At 38.9% G+C, this 17,662-nt stretch overlaps 1 protein-coding gene across 1 annotated transcript in view; it reads right to left on the minus strand.

Moving 5' to 3' along the window:
* Nucleotides 1-311: 311 nt before the first annotated feature.
* The window catches only part of KCNN2 (potassium calcium-activated channel subfamily N member 2), a gene marked incomplete at its 5' end in the record, with an annotated part of 73,846 nt that continues 56,495 nt past the window's right edge, over nt 312-17,662 (minus strand). Inside the window, 4 exons of the mRNA XM_082497479.1 lie at nt 312-632; nt 2,530-2,599; nt 7,825-7,952; nt 10,546-10,656. Of these exons, the coding sequence (XP_082353605.1) occupies nt 345-632; nt 2,530-2,599; nt 7,825-7,952; nt 10,546-10,656 (597 nt within the window). The 3' untranslated portion in view covers nt 312-344. The remainder of the gene's footprint in view (nt 633-2,529; nt 2,600-7,824; nt 7,953-10,545; nt 10,657-17,662) is intronic.

The raw sequence follows: 17,662 nt of genomic DNA on the forward strand, positions 1-17,662 counted from the left end.
AGTCCAAGTAACCAAGCAACTATGTGCAGAAATTAACCTTTTCATTATATTATATACTGTAGTAGTAAAGTTTTTTTTGAAGTGCATGAATAAAAAGTTAGTGAAATTACAGGAGGAACAATCTAATATAGCAATAATAGGTGCATTCACTGTGCATCTGAGAGGAGGAGGGGGAAAAAAGAAGAGTTTTCACTCATTTTGGCCTAAAACGTGTTCAGGTTTCCAGGATTCTGACATCAGAACCCAGATAACACTGGTTAGAACCATAGGGCTTTACAATAAAAGCTAAAATATTGACCATATGATGGCAAAAAGTCTTTATTTTGTGGTTAACTTATTCTCTTCTAGCTACTTTCTGATGAAGTTGGTGGTGCTGTGGAGGATGATCTCCTTCTTCTTGACAAGGATCGTGATCGTTCAGCACTGTAGGCAACATGCTTATCATAATTTTGTATCTGAGCCTCGAGGAAATCCCTTTGTTGCTGGCTGATTGTCTGGCTAATCAGTCCAGGGAGAGCTTGAATGCTACCAATTAAAGTTTCCAGTTTAGTTTCCAGAGTAACAATTCTCTTCTCAAAATCTTCACTTCTTTCATTTAAGTCAGAAATCATGTCATACATGATGTTTTGAGTCTGAAAGTAGAAGGATGGAAACAAAGGTTTAGAGAGACCTTGCAAATATTTTAACAAGCAGCACAACTCTACAAGGTTTTGTAAATGCTTTTGCACTTTGCCACAAAAAAAAAGGTTATGAATATTATAACAATACCTAGTCTTGTGAAACAATTTGCCTTCAAGATTCAGAATAAACTTTCTACTAAATTTGTTGAGCAGAAATGTAATATATTTTGATATTAGATTTCAAGGTCTAAACGAATTAGAAAAAGACAGGACTGTTTTTGGAAGTTCAAGTGCTTAGAAATGTACCATGCTAAGCTTTGTGAACAGTCAGTTGTGTAAGCCACCAGGAGACCAAAGGCTCCAAAGCCATGATCCATCCTTGACTTTTCTGTGTTTCCTCTCATTCTAAACACCCTCATTCTTCTAAGCAGAACACAAGTGTTGTTCATCTGCTTCCTCCTTAAACTGACTGGGTTTCCTTTAATTGGCTGTAGTAAGAGCAGTTTGGTGGATTGTTTTAGAAATGTAGCGCAAGGAGTAAAAATGCCATTGTATGCTTCTCTATTTCTGCGTTCCCCAATCTATCTATCTGCCCTCTACTAAACAGTGTTTGGTTACAGCAAGTATATAGCGTGTACTTTAAAATGCCATAGCAGTCAGTAAAAACGTGATCTGAAATGTGTTATTTCATAGAGACTTGGAACTGGTTAAAAATAATGACTCGATTTCTCCCTCTGATACACTCAGACTTAGCATTTGACTTAAACTAGAGTCAAAACAGGACGTAAACCAGTAGACAAACTGGTTGAAGTTTATAAATCATCAAAAGGGAATGAAAACTAATTGAATGACTGCCTGCCTGAAGGGTAAAGCACTTCAGTATCAGATGAGTGTTGATAACTCATTTCTCTGCCCCCTGTTTCAAGATGCTAGCAGAACCCTTGAAAGCAAAGTAGTTTACATTAAACAGTATCTGCAAAGTCCTTATCAGTTGCCAGAAGCGTTAGACTGAAATGTATTTTCAGCAACTGAAGTTGTCAGGTGGTTCTCTAAAGCAAAAGGGGAATGAACACTGAAGAGTTTAAGCTTTGCTTTTATGCACTTTAAATTAAAGAGGGTTTTGAGGTACATGAAGAGGCGTACAAGAAACTCTTTGGAAAAGCCCATTAATGCCTCTAACGTAGCCTCAAATTAAGATCAAAGTAACTGTTAAATACTGAGGTCTAATGTGAAACCTGGAATGCTATCAACTCAGCCCTCTAACTCTCTACTTATTATTTTATACTAATGAAAAATTCCAGCAACAATAGACAAGCAGTTTGCCACTGAGTAGCTTCTTTTACCTCATCTCAAATGGCTTAAAAAAGATTAATCAAGCCTTACAATATATCGGCAAAGTAGGCAGCTATTATTCATTATAAAAACTTAAACAAATGCAGACCTAAATTTACTTGTCTAAAGTCACTGCTGCATAAGACAACAGAATAGAAAACGAGAACCTCTAATTCCAGTCTGCATGACAGCCTGTGTACTATGGTCCCTCACGGGACAATCACTATCACTGGACAGGAAATCTCTTCACTATGCAGCACTACACTACTACGGCTCACTCACAGTTCAGCATTTACCATGACCACTGCAGTCACTTCAGGAGGTCTCAGGATCAGCCTCTGAATTGTGAAATCTTTTTCAAATGTACAAAAAAAAATTAATGGTGCATTCAAACTTTGGTCAGAGCCATAAACAAGGTGTTTCATTCAGTAAGTGTTACCACAAAACACACACATATGTTCATTTGCTACAAATAACAAACTTGTTAACGATATTTACATGTATAATGTGTAACATTTTCACTTACAAACTCTTCATTTTGAAAGGATGAATGTTAAAACAGTAATTGCCTACTAACCTTTGCCAGGTCCACCAAAGTGTTGGCTTGATCATTCAGTTTCCTTTGTTCCATTTTTACACTTCTTAATCTAAAAAGTGGAATTTTAAGTCAGATTTTTTTTTGTGTATGTGTTCTTCTTAGGATTTCTAAAAAGCATGCACAAAACTTACAAGAGCAAATAACTGCATGGACAATGCCTTGAGTACTTTGTGTAAAGTCAGAATTGGTCATGTGCCTGCTACAATGAGAAGCATGCTTCTTCAACACCGCAAAAAAGGAAAGAGCAAGGAAATGTGATGTCCTTGAGAATACCATTTGCCATGGTCAAAGTTGAATTCAAAAAGGGAGATAACAATTTATCCAGACTATATGAAAGAAAGCCAAAACATTCCTCAAAGCCTCAGTATCGTGACAAGTAGATATAGGAAGAAACATAGAACAACTGTTGTTTTTTTCATTCATGTTGTAGCAATCAAGAATCTTCCCATGCCTACATGACTAGATACAGGTAGTATCCCTGTTCTGTCGGAAATGGATTGGGTTAGCAGGTGTTTGAACCTGATGGAAATACAGTGATAAGTGAGTTTCTCATTACTTTAAACAGAACTTTCATCTGACCAGCAGCTAAATAACCAACATACTTGCCAATGCATTTGATTTTCTTACTTAATTTGTGAATTTAAATAGGATTGCATTTTAAACTTACATTAGACATTCCTTCTCAATCTGCTATTTAAACTACAGCATTGAAAAACTACAAAAGAAGCAGCAAGGGTATATTTTTCTCATTGATGCGTACCTATCTGCATTATTATTAGTTATGCACATTCTTTGAAAGATATATACACGACCATTGTTACGTGTTCCCTGAAACAAAGTCAATGTTTTTCAGATTAACCAATAGAGGAGTGCTTTGCAGATGGGATTTTCACAAACAAGCAATTTCTCTCTTAAGTACGAGTAATTTGTTCAACATTTCCCAACAGAGAAATATTTGGACTTTCCATGACGTTTCTGGTGGCTGCTCTAAGCAGGAAATAGCATTTTTCAAAAACAATATATCAATTCACAATGTGTGATAAAATACCATGCAATCCACTAGTACGTCAAGGGCCAACCAAGCTAACCATTTGGTTAGCTGTCAAATGAAAGTAAGTTTGGCAGCATTTTGTGGCAGGTGGGTTGCTAATGCCTACTCTGCCTATTTCTCAGTGATGGTGTTAGAAAGCTAGTTTAAAGAAAGCCTTCTTGGAGATATTCCAATATCAGAAAGTTTCTGTTCATATCTTTAGTTACTGAGCATTTCCTTTCATGTCTAGGCTAACCATCACGAGAAAATAAGTTGTGAAGAGTGAAAATTCTTTTAAAACACATGGAAATAACTCTGTTAAGGTAGAAAACAACTGTTCATATAAAGTTGACATTCCAGTGGCTTGTTGCTGGAATGCCAGACGCTCTTCTTCCCCTGGAGGCTTCCTTCAGAGCACAACATAAATGCAGACTGTAGGAATGCTGCTTTCAGAGGCAATGAGCTGAAGCTATTCTAAAGCAAAAAACAGGGAGGAGTCTCCAAGGTGTGGAGTTATATCATTACAGTCTCAGAACAGAATAATTACTCAAATGATTTGACTGGAGAATAGTAACCCTAGTGTTTGGTGAGCATCTCTCAAATAATTTGCAGAATATGTGTTTTCTGCTTTTCTTAAGATTTGTTGACCCATCTATTTGTGAGTTAGTATTTTAATTTTAAAATGCCAAGAAATCCATTGTTATTCTAGCAATACAAGTAGCAGCTGAAACCAACATGATAATTCCTCATGGTAACCAACCCAATACCTATCACAGACTGTAAAATTGTATCTCTAGGTAATGGCAAGTCTTTAGCTGCAGCAGCTGGATTTAAAGAAAACTGTCAGACTTTCGTTCCTAAAGTCATTATGAGAAAATATGAAACATCTTGATTTTATGAACTTCACTTATCACAGCAAAAGATCATGATTCTGGATCGCGTTTCCATGGCAGCAATCAGACCACCAAAGTTCACGAATAAAGACTCTTATTTTTTGCATGCAGACAGTGGTAAACTCTGCAAATTTAGAAAGGAACAGCTTATACAACTTACTTCCGAGCTCTATTTGCATTTTGTTGAAATAAAAAGACAAAACAAAAGAAAACAAACTGTAAAATATACTAAAACAACCAAATGAGCACAGTGGGCTCGATTCAGCAGGTGGGAAATCCAAGGGAGTTGCTACTTCTTTCAATCAGTAACTGCCTGAGATGGAGTCTAACTCACTTGCATTTGTGATGAAGGAACCTGCAATAGCTTCAAACGTTCCCATTAACTATCATCTGTAGATTTTCTTGTTCGTACAATACATGAAATGGATTTTAATACTATCATTCAGAGTGATGATTTCACCTTCATCTTATTTAGTGTGCATTAGAAGCAAAAAGACCCAGACCAGCTGAAGGCAGTTTTAGAGCCGTGACCATGGGTTTTGAGACTGTTATCATGATCTGCTCCAGTTTCTTGTATAAAACTGGCCCTGAAACTTCACTCCTTTTACTTCTGTCTCCAGTGAAATGGTTGGAAAGGTAACGGAGGGGGACCAATAAAAAACTAGGAATCCAGAAAGACAGAAAAGAGCCATATACTACCATGAGTCACTTGAGAAAAGTTCAAAGATGGAAAGGGAGAAAAATAATTTGCACCCACAGCATAGCAAGTCAGCTACAGCTGGAAGAAAGCAAACCGCTAGAGCAACGTTCTCATCCATGGCGCATTCTTCAGTATATTGAGAAAATGACCCTTTTTTTTTTGCAGAAGTACAAAAGCTTTGCTAATGGGATGCAAAGCGCTAAAGGACAGAAGGAAATGCATTATTAACAGAGCTGTTCAAAGTTTGGTTGGCACAGCTAGGAAAAAATTACTGCTGCCATCTTCTGCACCCCACCCGATTAATGAATTTTTAAGGCAGGTGCAGAACAACACTTTACATCCTGTGAAGCTCTTCTGGGCTTGAATGACACATAAAGCTGCAGATCGAGCCTGCTGTGCTTTTTAGATTCTTCTCTGAACATGTGTGCGCATGTGCACACACACACATACACAGACACACACACAAAATAAATAACAAAGTTAAAACATTAAGGAATAACCTTTGCAATCAAGGATTCAGGTGCAGCAATGGATGCACAGGACATGTCAGCCTCTATCCCAGAACTCCTGCCACTCCTCTCTGCCTCCTAATCCTTTAAGCTAAGCAGGATGACCATACTGGGAAAATATATATGCTTTTTATGTCCACATAAAAATGCCTCGACTTTTGTCGTCTTTTTATTCCTTCAATTATTTCTGCAATAGCACAGTAACATTTAATCCTGCAAGTCTGCTAAATATAATACAGTAATCAAGGTTTATAGAATACTTTGTATCTTAAGCTTAGCTACCCATTGCTTTAAAACATTGCTATGAAACAGAGAAACAATGATTGTTAGCCTATATTTACTAATCAGGAATAGTGTAGCCAGTAGGACCAGGGAGGTTATTTCACCCCTGTACTCAGCAGTGGTAAGGCCGCATCTTGAATACTGTGTTCAGTTTTGGGCCCCTCACCACAAGAAGGACACTGAGGTGTTGGAGCACGTCCAGAGAAGGGCAACGAAACTGGTGAAGGGTCTGGAGGACAAGTCTTATAAGGAGCGGCTGAGGGAATTCGGGTTGTGTAGCCTGGAGAAGAGGAGGCTCAGGGGAGACCTTATTGCTCTCTACAGCTCCCTGAAAGGAGGTTGCAGAGAGGTGGGAGTCAACCTGTTCTGTCAAGTAACAGGTGATAGAACAAGAGGAAACACCTCAAGTTGCACCAGGGGAACTTTAGATTGGATCTTAGGAAGAAATTATTTACTGAAAGGGTCATCAGGCATTGGAACGTGTTACCCAGGGCAGTGGTGGAGTCCCCATCCCTGGAGGTATTTAAGGGTTGCGTAGATATAGTGCTTAGGGACATGGTTTAGCGGTGGGCTTGTCAGTGTTAGGTTAATGATTGGATTAGATGATCTTACAGGTCTTTTCCAATCTAGGAGATCCTGTGATTCTCTGATTCTGTGATAACCTGGTCCTTCCTTCCTGTCTTTCATGCAAGATGACACATAGGTGTTCTTTTCATGATGGATGCTTCCCTCACATCTCCTCACAGGTTGGCTCCAACACAGCCCCACACTCAAATGTTATCAAACATCAGTTTGAAATTAAACTTGCTTAATTTATCTACATCTCCCCAGTTATTCATGGAAACTAACTTCATAGGCTGTACAAATGGCTGCCTCAGGCTTGATGGGGACATGGAATAGAGCAAACAAATAGTGGCATGGGTCCTGACCATTCCTTAAGAAGACTTTGTGGTTCCTAGGGACAAAGGTATCTTTTTTTCTCCCACATAGTCCAAGGAAGAGTAACTGAATCATTGTGCAATTCTGCTGGTTTTCACATGTTTTATGACAAATATGTATTAAGAATTTTAGATACTTACAGTCTGTCAATGTCATAATTCAGCTTAATCCTACTACTGGTTACAGTTTTCAGACTTGTTTTCAACCCCTTAAGATTTCACTAGAGGGGAAGAACTCATCTGAATCATACCAGAGGTGCTCAAAGGTCACACAACGACTGTTGGCATATAATCACATTTTCTAGAACGGATGTCAGGGATCATAGCTGACATACCAATATTTGATTTTATGCACTGAGAATATATGGCAGAGAGAGGCAACTGATTGCTTTTGGGCTGTCCAATGATGCTTGATGCATGTTCTTTTCATTAAATGCTACATATATACTCATAGGCTCTGTTCTATCACATCATTCTAATTTTAAATTATTGAAACATCTACTACAAATGAAACTTTTTTCATTTTCTTCTGCCTATTGTAGCGTATATCTTACTACCTGTAAGCCAATATGTAACAACAAAGGATAGTCTCGGTGGCGAAAGACAAAAAAAGTCTTAGATAATTCAGAACACATAGGAAAGTTCTAAAAAAATATAGACAAGTTTGATTTATCACGTATTGGACAAACACAGCCAGTATACTTTTTTGTTTTTTCATAAACAGGTAATGCGGTAAAACCTCATCTTTGTCTTACTCTTAGAGAAAAATCAACCTCAAGAGCAATGATCTATGAAGGGGGAGAGAGAGAGTGGGGGAGGAGAGAAGGGAGGGGGCTCCCAGGGACTAAGTGTGGCTACGAGGGAGAGGGAAACTAAGAGACAAAGCACCTGGAGAGAAAAAACAAAGCAAAACAGTACTTACTGATGAATAGCTTGCAAGAATTTGCGTTGATGTTTCCTTACTTTCGCATGGTCTATCTTTTTAACCAGCTTTGTGTTTTTATAAATTAACCATGTTTCCCTGAGTACATTGGCCGCTGCATTTTTCACCTGTTTAATAAAAGAAAAACACCAGGCTGACAAAAGTAGCATCATGCCACGATTTTTCTTTTCTGGTATAAACTCTTTCTAAAGCACTTAAGACCCTGCCTAACTGTGGGAATTGGGTACATCACGAAGCTGCAGCACTGAGGGCAGAAAGCAATAACTGGACCAAGGGGACGGCTGAGCAATTTCCATGTTACCTCTAAACATGCTATTGGGACCACCTCTCTTTTCACTGGGGAATAATTTGTTCCCCTTTGAAGAGTTAGCACCGTTTGGTGTTTATGGGAATATAAATTACAGTGAGGAAATACCAATGCATTATCTGTATCGTAATTAACTAAATGTATTTAATAGGATCATAAAATTTCCTTCTTGTTCTATGGTTAGTACCTCTTAATTCTCTTAGCATTTTAACAGTCTTTTAAATTTCCAGAGCTGTTTGAACATACTTTTTTTGTTTACATTTTTATTCCTGGGTTTTTTTTTTTTACCATTCTGTGAGAAGATGAAAAAATACCTTTTCAATCAATGTAGCCAGTGTTCTATTTCATAAGTGCTTTGAATTTTTTCTTTAAATGAGGCTTTCTATAAAATGTTAAATGTTAGAGTACCTACAGTTTCTTCTTAGGGCCTCCAAAATTCTCAAGAATGCTTGAAAACAACAGACAAAGAATTTCAATGCAATGTTGATTAATGACAGAATGACTAGGTTACTTGCAAAGGAAAACCGTCCTTATTATTCAACTTTATTTTCTCTCCCTGAACCTTCATATCATGCCAGTCACTGCAGCGTCAGAGCTAAATCAATGTCTAAATAAAGGCATTCCAGGAATGCCATGCAGCAGCTCTTGCCAGCACAAGGTCCTTGCCTTGTACCTGTAGAAGTGTTGGAGAACCTTGGTCCCGACTTTATTGGAAGCACAATCTCATTTTAGAGACCTCCTCACAATCTCTACCTAGTCCTTGCATTTCCAAAAGGTATGGCTACCTTCAGGCTGTGAGGAAACACCTCTAACATCTATGTAACCAATTTGTGACCTGATGTGCATCTCAGATTTGTTTGCTTGGTTGGATTTTTATGTGCTTTGAGTTTCATGAGTTTGAAGCTACCAAAGCACCACTTGGATACAGTATTAGACTGATACTTAGATTTATATAAAGGATAGCTCAATAAAATACACTTGAAGAGGCACAAATGAACAACAGATTCAAAACCTGCCCAATCTTTACAAAACCTTTTTCCCCTCCCGAGAGGCATTTTGAGCTCAGCTGTCAGATTACACTAGAAAAGTGCCTGTGTTAGGAAGGGACATATTGTTGTCCGTGATCTAGTATTAACAAGACTATTATATATAATATAATATATATAACTATTAATAATAGTTAATATATAACTATTAACAAGACCTGACTACACCAGGAGTGCAGATCAACAAGATCAGACATCTCCACTCAGACACCCTTTATACCTATATAACAACTGCCTCCCTACTCATCCTTAGCCTTTCCCCACCGTGACTGCTTAGAGGAGATATAGGCTGTTAGTGGTGACCAGCATAGAAAGGAGGGAGCTGGCACAACTGGAGTGGTGTGCTGATGTGTCCTGGAAACACCACTTGCAGAGACACGACACGGCTCTCTGCAGCAGAGGACCTGTGGCAGCACAGCACTGCACCGCTGCACGGAGCTGTGCTGAGGCAGCCAACCTCCTTCCCACCTGGAGCTGAGCCATGGTTTCCAGCTCAGGCATCGGCATCCCTATCTGCCCATCAGTAAGGACAAGCTCTGTTGAGTTCCTGTTGTGAGTGTAAGGACCTTCCTCTCCATATTGGGTCTTCTCAATAACAAAGATTAAACAAGTTGAGTGGACTGTGTAGCTCCTACCCATTTTCTTGTTCCCTTAACACTGACCTGTTTTATTTCAAGAAAGGATTTCTATTGCCTTGTTTGTTGCATTCTTTCATTTGCCAAGACATTAGTGTAATTTAAATTGTATTTCATAAGGAAAAGTTTAAAATATCTTTTTCTGAATTACAAGGATTTCCAAAGGGTTTTTTAAGATAATATCTTCTAAAAATATTATTATCTACAAACACCTTTCAAAGCACTTCAGTACTGTGTGCTGCTAAGTGAACCCTGTGTTGAGGACACAAAGCAATTGGAAAAACTCTCACACACAAACTGTGAATATGTCTTTTTCTTACGAATGTCCTTCATAGCTTGAAATACTTGTATATATCAGTCATTTCACCTCTTTCAGCTACAAAGATTTTATATGTTCTTCTCATATGCTGCAGGAAAGTGCTTTAGTTTAATATAATAGTCTTTAGTTTCACAGCATTTAACTGTTGGTTATACCAATTATCTTCCCGCTGCAAGGACCCTCTATAGAATATTCAAGTCCTCAAAATCTGCTGAGAACTCACAGTTGCCCTCAATTCAGAGAAAAGCTCGAGGCATTCAATTCCTCCTCCATGCAATATCACACCCTTGAAAAAGTTCAGAAGGAGAACAGAGCAGGACACTATTTAAAACAAATGCAGAAATAAATTAACACACATTTCCTTTTCAGTTGTGAATGTAAAGTGTGACTTACTCTTTTAGTTAGCTGGGTGTCCATCATGAAATTATGCACATGTTTTTCAGCTTTGGTAAGTTCTAACTTCCTTGCCACCACAGCTACCACCAGTGCAGTGCACCCAGCACCCTGAAAACAATAAAACAAACCCCCAAGATGTTACTGCTGCATTTTGCAGAATTTTTAGTGGAAGTTTCTCCTTTGCTGTAGAAGTATGGCAGGCATCAGGTGATTCATCCCTGGTAAATATAGTGAACACGCTACAGCTATTTCAGTTCAGAGTAATAAGAAAAGTCAGTAATTACAGGCTGGTAAACTGTCAAGGCACCAAAATAATTAGTGATCAGCATAATTTAAAAGTTCTGCTTTTCTTCCTGCAGGGTTTGAAAATTTGAACGCATCCCATTTCTAATGCATAAACACAAGGGTTATCCAAACAACTATTAAACCCCAAAATATTAGCAAACAAATGCAGAATACCCTGTTCTTAACAATTGTCTGAAGGTTACAGCACTTGCTAAAGAGGAAATAACATTAGATTAGTATTTAGCATACAAGAAAATAATAGTTTCTTAGGATTTTCTGTAGGGCCAAAAAATAATCATAAATTCAGTATTTAATCACTTTAGTATACTACCCTGTTGTTCTCTGAGTCCTTCAATGATCTTTTCCTATAGTATTTCTGCTTCTCTTATTAGCATTTAAAATAGCACACATGCACAAGACCATTTCTTCAAAACTTGGATGGAGAAAATATCAATTTTCTAATTTGTCCTGTGTATATGTATGCATATGCACGTATATACACGGACATGCATGGTCACAACAGGCCAAAGCCAGTAGGTACCTGTCCCTTTGAAATGACAGTGCCTTTATCAGCATGACAAATTTAGATGTTTTTTTTTGAATGGGATGAAAGGAAAGAAGGCTAAAACGAGCCAGGTAATGAGAAGCAGCATCTATTACACATCTCTAGAGGTACCATTTACTTTACACTACTAATAAATTCTGCTGTCTTAGTCTTTTTTCTTTTAAACAAATCTTTACAGGTTCTTTTTTAGAAAGTACAAAAACCACATTAAAGATAGGAGGCTGTGTTTAACTTGCAGGTTTACCCCAATCTGGTTGTTATTGCACCTGTGTCAGTTACTCTCCAGTACAAAGCAATCTCTCGTTGCACATTGAAGCTTACCACATTTTAATTCACAGAGCTTTCTTCCACTTTCTGTATTTCCCTCATTAATTCACTGTCTCTCCATTCCCCACCTCTGTAACTGCATTAATCACTCCAGAAAATCCAGAAGAAATCTCTGAATCTAGCTTCCAAAATACAAATTACATTAATAAACACATAGCGAGTACAAAATAAACTAACTCATCAGAAACCCTTATTCACATAGTGTCCTCAAAAAAATGAATCTGCTTTTCTCCTCTCTTACTGAGGCACCCAGTGAATTTCATGAAAGTCTCCAATTAACTAATTAATTCCCCATTCCTCTGGTAGATTGTTCCAAGAAATCCATCTGCTCCCTCACAAACCCCTAATTCTCTGCAATTATTTCTCACCTAGCAAAGCTTCTATCCCCAACAGCTCTCAACATTCCCTTAATGAGTGCCTTGTAATTTTGCTGCATTTCCTGCTTCTCTCCTGTCCTCAATACTAAGTTTTCTAGCTTTGATGTTCCCTCTGCCTCTGTTCTCCAACCCTGTGTCCATAGACTTTCACAGAAATTTACTTGAAGTCTTACTCTTTCCATGAGATGAGCCAAAACGGGACTATACACTCCTTTGCTTTTCCAGATCCTACCGAGAGTTAGAAAGGAAGAAGACCCTGGAGGTATTTAAAGGACGGGTAGACGTCGTGCTTAGGGGCATGGTTTATTGCTGGTTTTGGCAGTGTTAAGTTAATGGTTGGACTCAATAATCTTAAAGCCCCCTTCCAACCTAGACGATTCTATGATTCTGTAAGAGAGCCAATGCAGCTTAAGGCTGAGCACTTCAGAAATGCACTGAGCCTTCTGAGAAAACTAGTCAGGACACGCTCTACCAGAGCGTCTGACTTAAGACTATTTCAGAAGAAAGGGAAGAAATGCCAAAAAAATTAATTAATTCAGGTTTTCAGTGATTTCAATCAATTTGAAAAACAGAAAATTCAGCTTTCACAGTTTCTCAAAACTGCAGAATTCTTCTTCTATGCAGAAAAGTTTTATATGTGTTCACATGAAATGAAGCATTTAACAGTTACAAACTGCATTGACAATTTAGACACAGCTGTTGAAAAACCTGGGCACAAATCATTACAACACATACAGTGTAAGCAACTTGGGCAAGCCAAAGTTAAAGTTTGACTATATTAATCATTTGCTCCATTTAATGGAAACAGGTAATAACAGAATTAACCATCCATTACTTGCAAGTGCTCTATAATCAAGAGTTTGCCATCAACCACCAGTTTTAAAAGCTGATCTACCTGAAATTTTCTGTTTTCCGGAAAGCATGTACAAGCTGAACAAACTAATCTACTAAACCAGGAGAACCCCTTAAAGATCAAAGATTTAAAAATGCGCTTCTCTAAAATGACAAGACCAGGACTGTGCCGATGAGCTAAGCAACGCCTATTTTCTGTTTGCAAGGATCTGAAGATGAAGCACATGAACCTCATCCTGAATGTACGCTATTTGTTGCTTGATATGAAATGGTGCGTATTATTCTTCAGTAAAAGCAAGAAGTCTGAAAACAAACATATGACACATCCTCAGTCTTTCAGTTGGGCCAAGCAACAAACACTGGACTGCACAGTGGCATCAAATCTCTGATGGTGATGTAAAACTTGCATTTGTGAGCAGGACTATCTTGAAGCATAATGTTTACAGCCATTTACACTGGGCAGAACTCGCCTTGACTGTCAATCTGTTTAGTTACTATCCTGTATAAAAGCATTTTGATGTATCTGCAAAGAACTTTAGGACATTCTTCATCTCTTTAACTCTAATCATGCTTCATTGTTCAGGAAAAGAACAATTCCTTAAGTTCAAATGCTCATGCAGGTAAGCAATAGTCCATGAAAGCCCTCCTTCAGTATCCTCTTTGATGCCTAGAATCCAAAGTAAGTTGCCCTGACAGAAATTAAGTCTATGTGGATATTTGACTCACATATATACCTAGGCACTTGTTAAACACTAGTAGGCTAATTATTTTCTCAGTTACACAGGACTGAATGATGACTGATGCTCCTTAGAAAAAAGAATAGAAGAACAGACTGAGCTGAGGGAAAAAAATTAAATGTCAACTGGCATGGGCTTTTTGACATGAAGCCCACACTATTTGAAAACAGCAAGAAAAGAAAGGTGAAATTCATTGCATTTTAAGTTACAGTTTGAATTTAGCAACTGAACAAAATGCTTAAACATGCCCTTCAGAATAAAATAACTATTGCTTGGTGTTATCTTTCACTTTACCTTTAGGCATCATAGACTGCAACCTTCCCTATCTGTCCGTACAGTCTCTCCTCTGGGCACTTAGTTCTGAATTATTGCAAGCTTCCTTTCATCTGCTTTAACAAAGCAAATTATCTCTTTCACAGAATCACGGAGTTTCAAGTTGGAAGGGACCCCTAGAGATCATCTAGTCCAACTCCCCTGCCAAAGCAGGATTGCCCAGAGCACATTACTCAGGACTGCATCCAGGCGGGTCTTGAAAATCTCCAGGGAAGGGCACTCCACAACCTCCCTGGGCAGCCTGTGCCAGTGCTCTGTCGCCCTCACCATAAAGAAGTTTTTCTGTGTATTTGAATGGAAATTCCTATGTTCTAACTTGTGCCCATTGCCCCTCGTCCTGTCACTGGGAACCATTGAAAAGAGCCTGGCTCCATCCTCCTTCAACCCACCCTTTAGATACTTGTACGCCATAATAAGGTCTCCCCTCAGCCTTCTCTTCTCCAGGCTAAAGAGTCCCAGCTCTCTCAGCCTTTCCTCATAAGGCAGATGCTCCAAGCCCTTAATCATCTTAGTTGCCCTTCGCTGGACTCGCTCCAGCAGTTCCCTCTCCCTTTTGAACTGGGGAGCCCAAAACTGGACATAGTATTCCAGTCGTGGCCTCACCAGTGCAGAGTAAAGGGGAAGAATGACCTCCCTCGACCTACTGGCCACACTCTTCCCTATGCAGCCCAGGATTCCATTGGCCTTTTTGGCAAGAAGGGCACATTGCTGGGTCATGGACAATTTACTGTCTACTAGGACCCCCAGATCCTTCTCCTTAGATCCTGGCTCTTTCTTAGCCATTTCAGAGATTGCTGCAATGGTTTCTTTGCTGCCATTTTTACTATGTTATTCTGCTCTGTGTCCATCTATTGCCTTCTCTGTGGCATCACATCCAGCATACTTGCCCTCAGCTGCAATATTTTATGATTCTAGGCTCTTTCACATCAACAGTATGGAAGCAATGGATTTGAGCTCTAATAAGCCCTTTCAGACAAAATCCTTTGCATCATCTCTTGACTTAGGAAAAGCTCCCTGGAAACACGTACAAATCTAATACAGAGTTTTCTTTCAAATTCCTCCTCTTCTTTTGTAGGATAGTACTTACTACAGAGCCTGGCAAAACCAGTGAAGGTATTTAAGATTCTGGTGTGCCAAGATCACTTCTTCTGATCCTACATAATGCTTCATTGTTCCTCACTCTCTTTGCTGTATCGAGATGGTAAATTGTTCAGGAATTTGGACTATATATTTCTACTGTCTTTATATAGTTTTGGTATCAATAGGATCAGGTGTTAGAGTCCTTAAGTGCTACAGGAATATAAATAGCAATAAATAAGGATGGTAGGTCTGTATTAAACAATTATACTGCACACATCATAATACTAGACCCGACTTTGCCTTTTTTCTCCTTTTTTCTCCTTCAGATCCTGCTCCGGTTTACTGAGACTATGTATCAATGTACTTATTATATACGAGCAGAGATGCCTTTAGCAGTCTAATCACAGTCCTCTGCCCTTCACTGATGCAGCCCACTCTGAGCTTTCTGCTGCTATCAGAACCACCAGACTAAAGCTGACCAGCTTAAAGTTACCAGAGAGGATCTTACATTATGGTAAGCCACACTAGACATAGACATGGCAGCTACAGGGAAAAAGCTGGTGCTGCCCGAAGTATCCAATGACAGTGAGGCTATGAAGTTTGGATCAAGACCATGCCTTTGCCACTGCTCACAAGTGCTAAGACAGAGGGTTCACACTCATGCAAAACAGTGATTGGCAAAACTTCAGTCTAACATTTACATCTAACTTTCTGGTAAGGGCCCAGTTTTAGCAATAAACAAAGAAAGGTGCTTGTAACTCTTCAACTAAAGGGTTATCTAAGGCAAAGAACGGTTAGCGGTTAGCGCTGCCTGCTAAGCCACACTGAAAACAGCATTTGGTCAGCAGAGAACCCTGTACTCCTCTAAGTAAATGCCTCTGGCAATTCCACTTGGTTCTTTCTTTGGTAAGGTTCCAAAATACCTTTGCAAGACAACAGGGATTTTCTGCAACTGCCTGGAGGTCATACATATGCCTGGAGGGTGCTATTGGTGAGGAAGGAATCAACACTGTGTATCAATGTCTCAGCTGAAAGTCTCCTGGCAGCTTTGGTTTACTGGACTGGAAGTGAAGTGAAGTCTTTAGTGCTGTAGTTGTCATAAAAATGTCCTGCTATACTTGCCTGTAGCTGAAAGAAGGCAGTTGCCACATTTCTTGCTCATTTCCCTTGGGATCCACTGAGGGAGAGAGAAGGTCCGCTTTGCAGACATATGGTTCTGGTGGGAAATTTAGCTCTGCACCAGAAAAGGCACAACATTCCTTCTGCTGCTCTGCATAAAATGAAAATCCTGTAAGTATTTACACAGGTACTCTGTTCATCTGGCTCTGTAGAAGTTGGACTTACAGGACCACCACGGAAGGGGAAAATGTTTGTTTGGTTTGTTTATTTAAATTTTGCTTGAAGTACAAAAAAACCTCTCCAAAACAAGCAATGAAAAAGTTGAGGGAGGAATCCATCCACAAGACAGAGACCAGGGAAACGGTGTTGTAGAAATGTGAGTTTGCATTTGTCATTGTTTACTGGGAGAGATGTGTAACCATGCAACACTGAAACAAAATAGGATGAGTAATAGGACAACAACTATGGCATTTCAGCCAAAAAGGTGACCTAAACCAGTTTTGCATTATTTATACTTTCATGGGTTCAATATTTGCCTGGCTACTATTGTCTTCAGTGGAATTTGTCTGCACCACAGCTAGAATTTTATTGCAACATTCAAACTTCTAATCTATACAACAGTGGATGAGCAGATTCCTTTACTTCTAATTAGTCCGTAAGGTTTATAGCAATGTTGCAAAAATAAAAATTATGAAGAGCATTAACTGTCATATACAAATATGAAATTGATTAAATACTCTCAGACACAGTAATGGGTAGTGGTAGCGGGGGGGAAGTAAACACCTTTTCTTGAGGAATGCAAGTTAGGTACTGGGAAAGGCTTCTGAGACAGCACAGGAAATGATGATTTATAAAATGAGCACAATTTCTCCTACAGGGGAAACTATAAATGATAGTAGTGTTAACTCAGAGAAGCCCAAGTATTGAATGCACCCGGGTGGCGGGGCTCCTGGGAAACCTTCAATGGTGTTAACAGCTAAAAGCCCCCTGGAGATCAAGACAGTTTCTGCTGATGTGCAAAAAAACCCTTTTTGCTGAGCAAGGAGGTGAAATCTAATTTCACTAAATGAGCAGGCTCAACAGTCTACAACGCTGGTGGGAAACATTACTTTAATAATTCAGGATGACAGCTACCGATGATGCTCTTGTCCAACACCTGTGTTGTAAATACAAAAGTTTCATGAGAATACCTGTAAAAATACACTAAAATTGCTTTATTAAATCTGATGTTATTGCAGATGAAACCAAAGCAAATTACCTTTTTTCAAAACAAAGCAGAAGTTTTGCTGTAACGATTGTCAGCTCCAGTCATATCTATGTAAACAAAAATATCACGGGACAATTGTTGTTCATTCCAGCCAGTAACTGACTGCCTTTGAACTTAATGAAATGCATCCATAACTCCTTGCTATACCTAAGAGGGAAGCAGTTCCCGTGTC

The sequence above is a fragment of the Vanellus vanellus genome (genome assembly GCF_965231255.1).
Source record: "Vanellus vanellus genome assembly, chromosome: Z".
Classification (NCBI taxonomy): Eukaryota; Metazoa; Chordata; class Aves; order Charadriiformes; family Charadriidae; genus Vanellus; species Vanellus vanellus.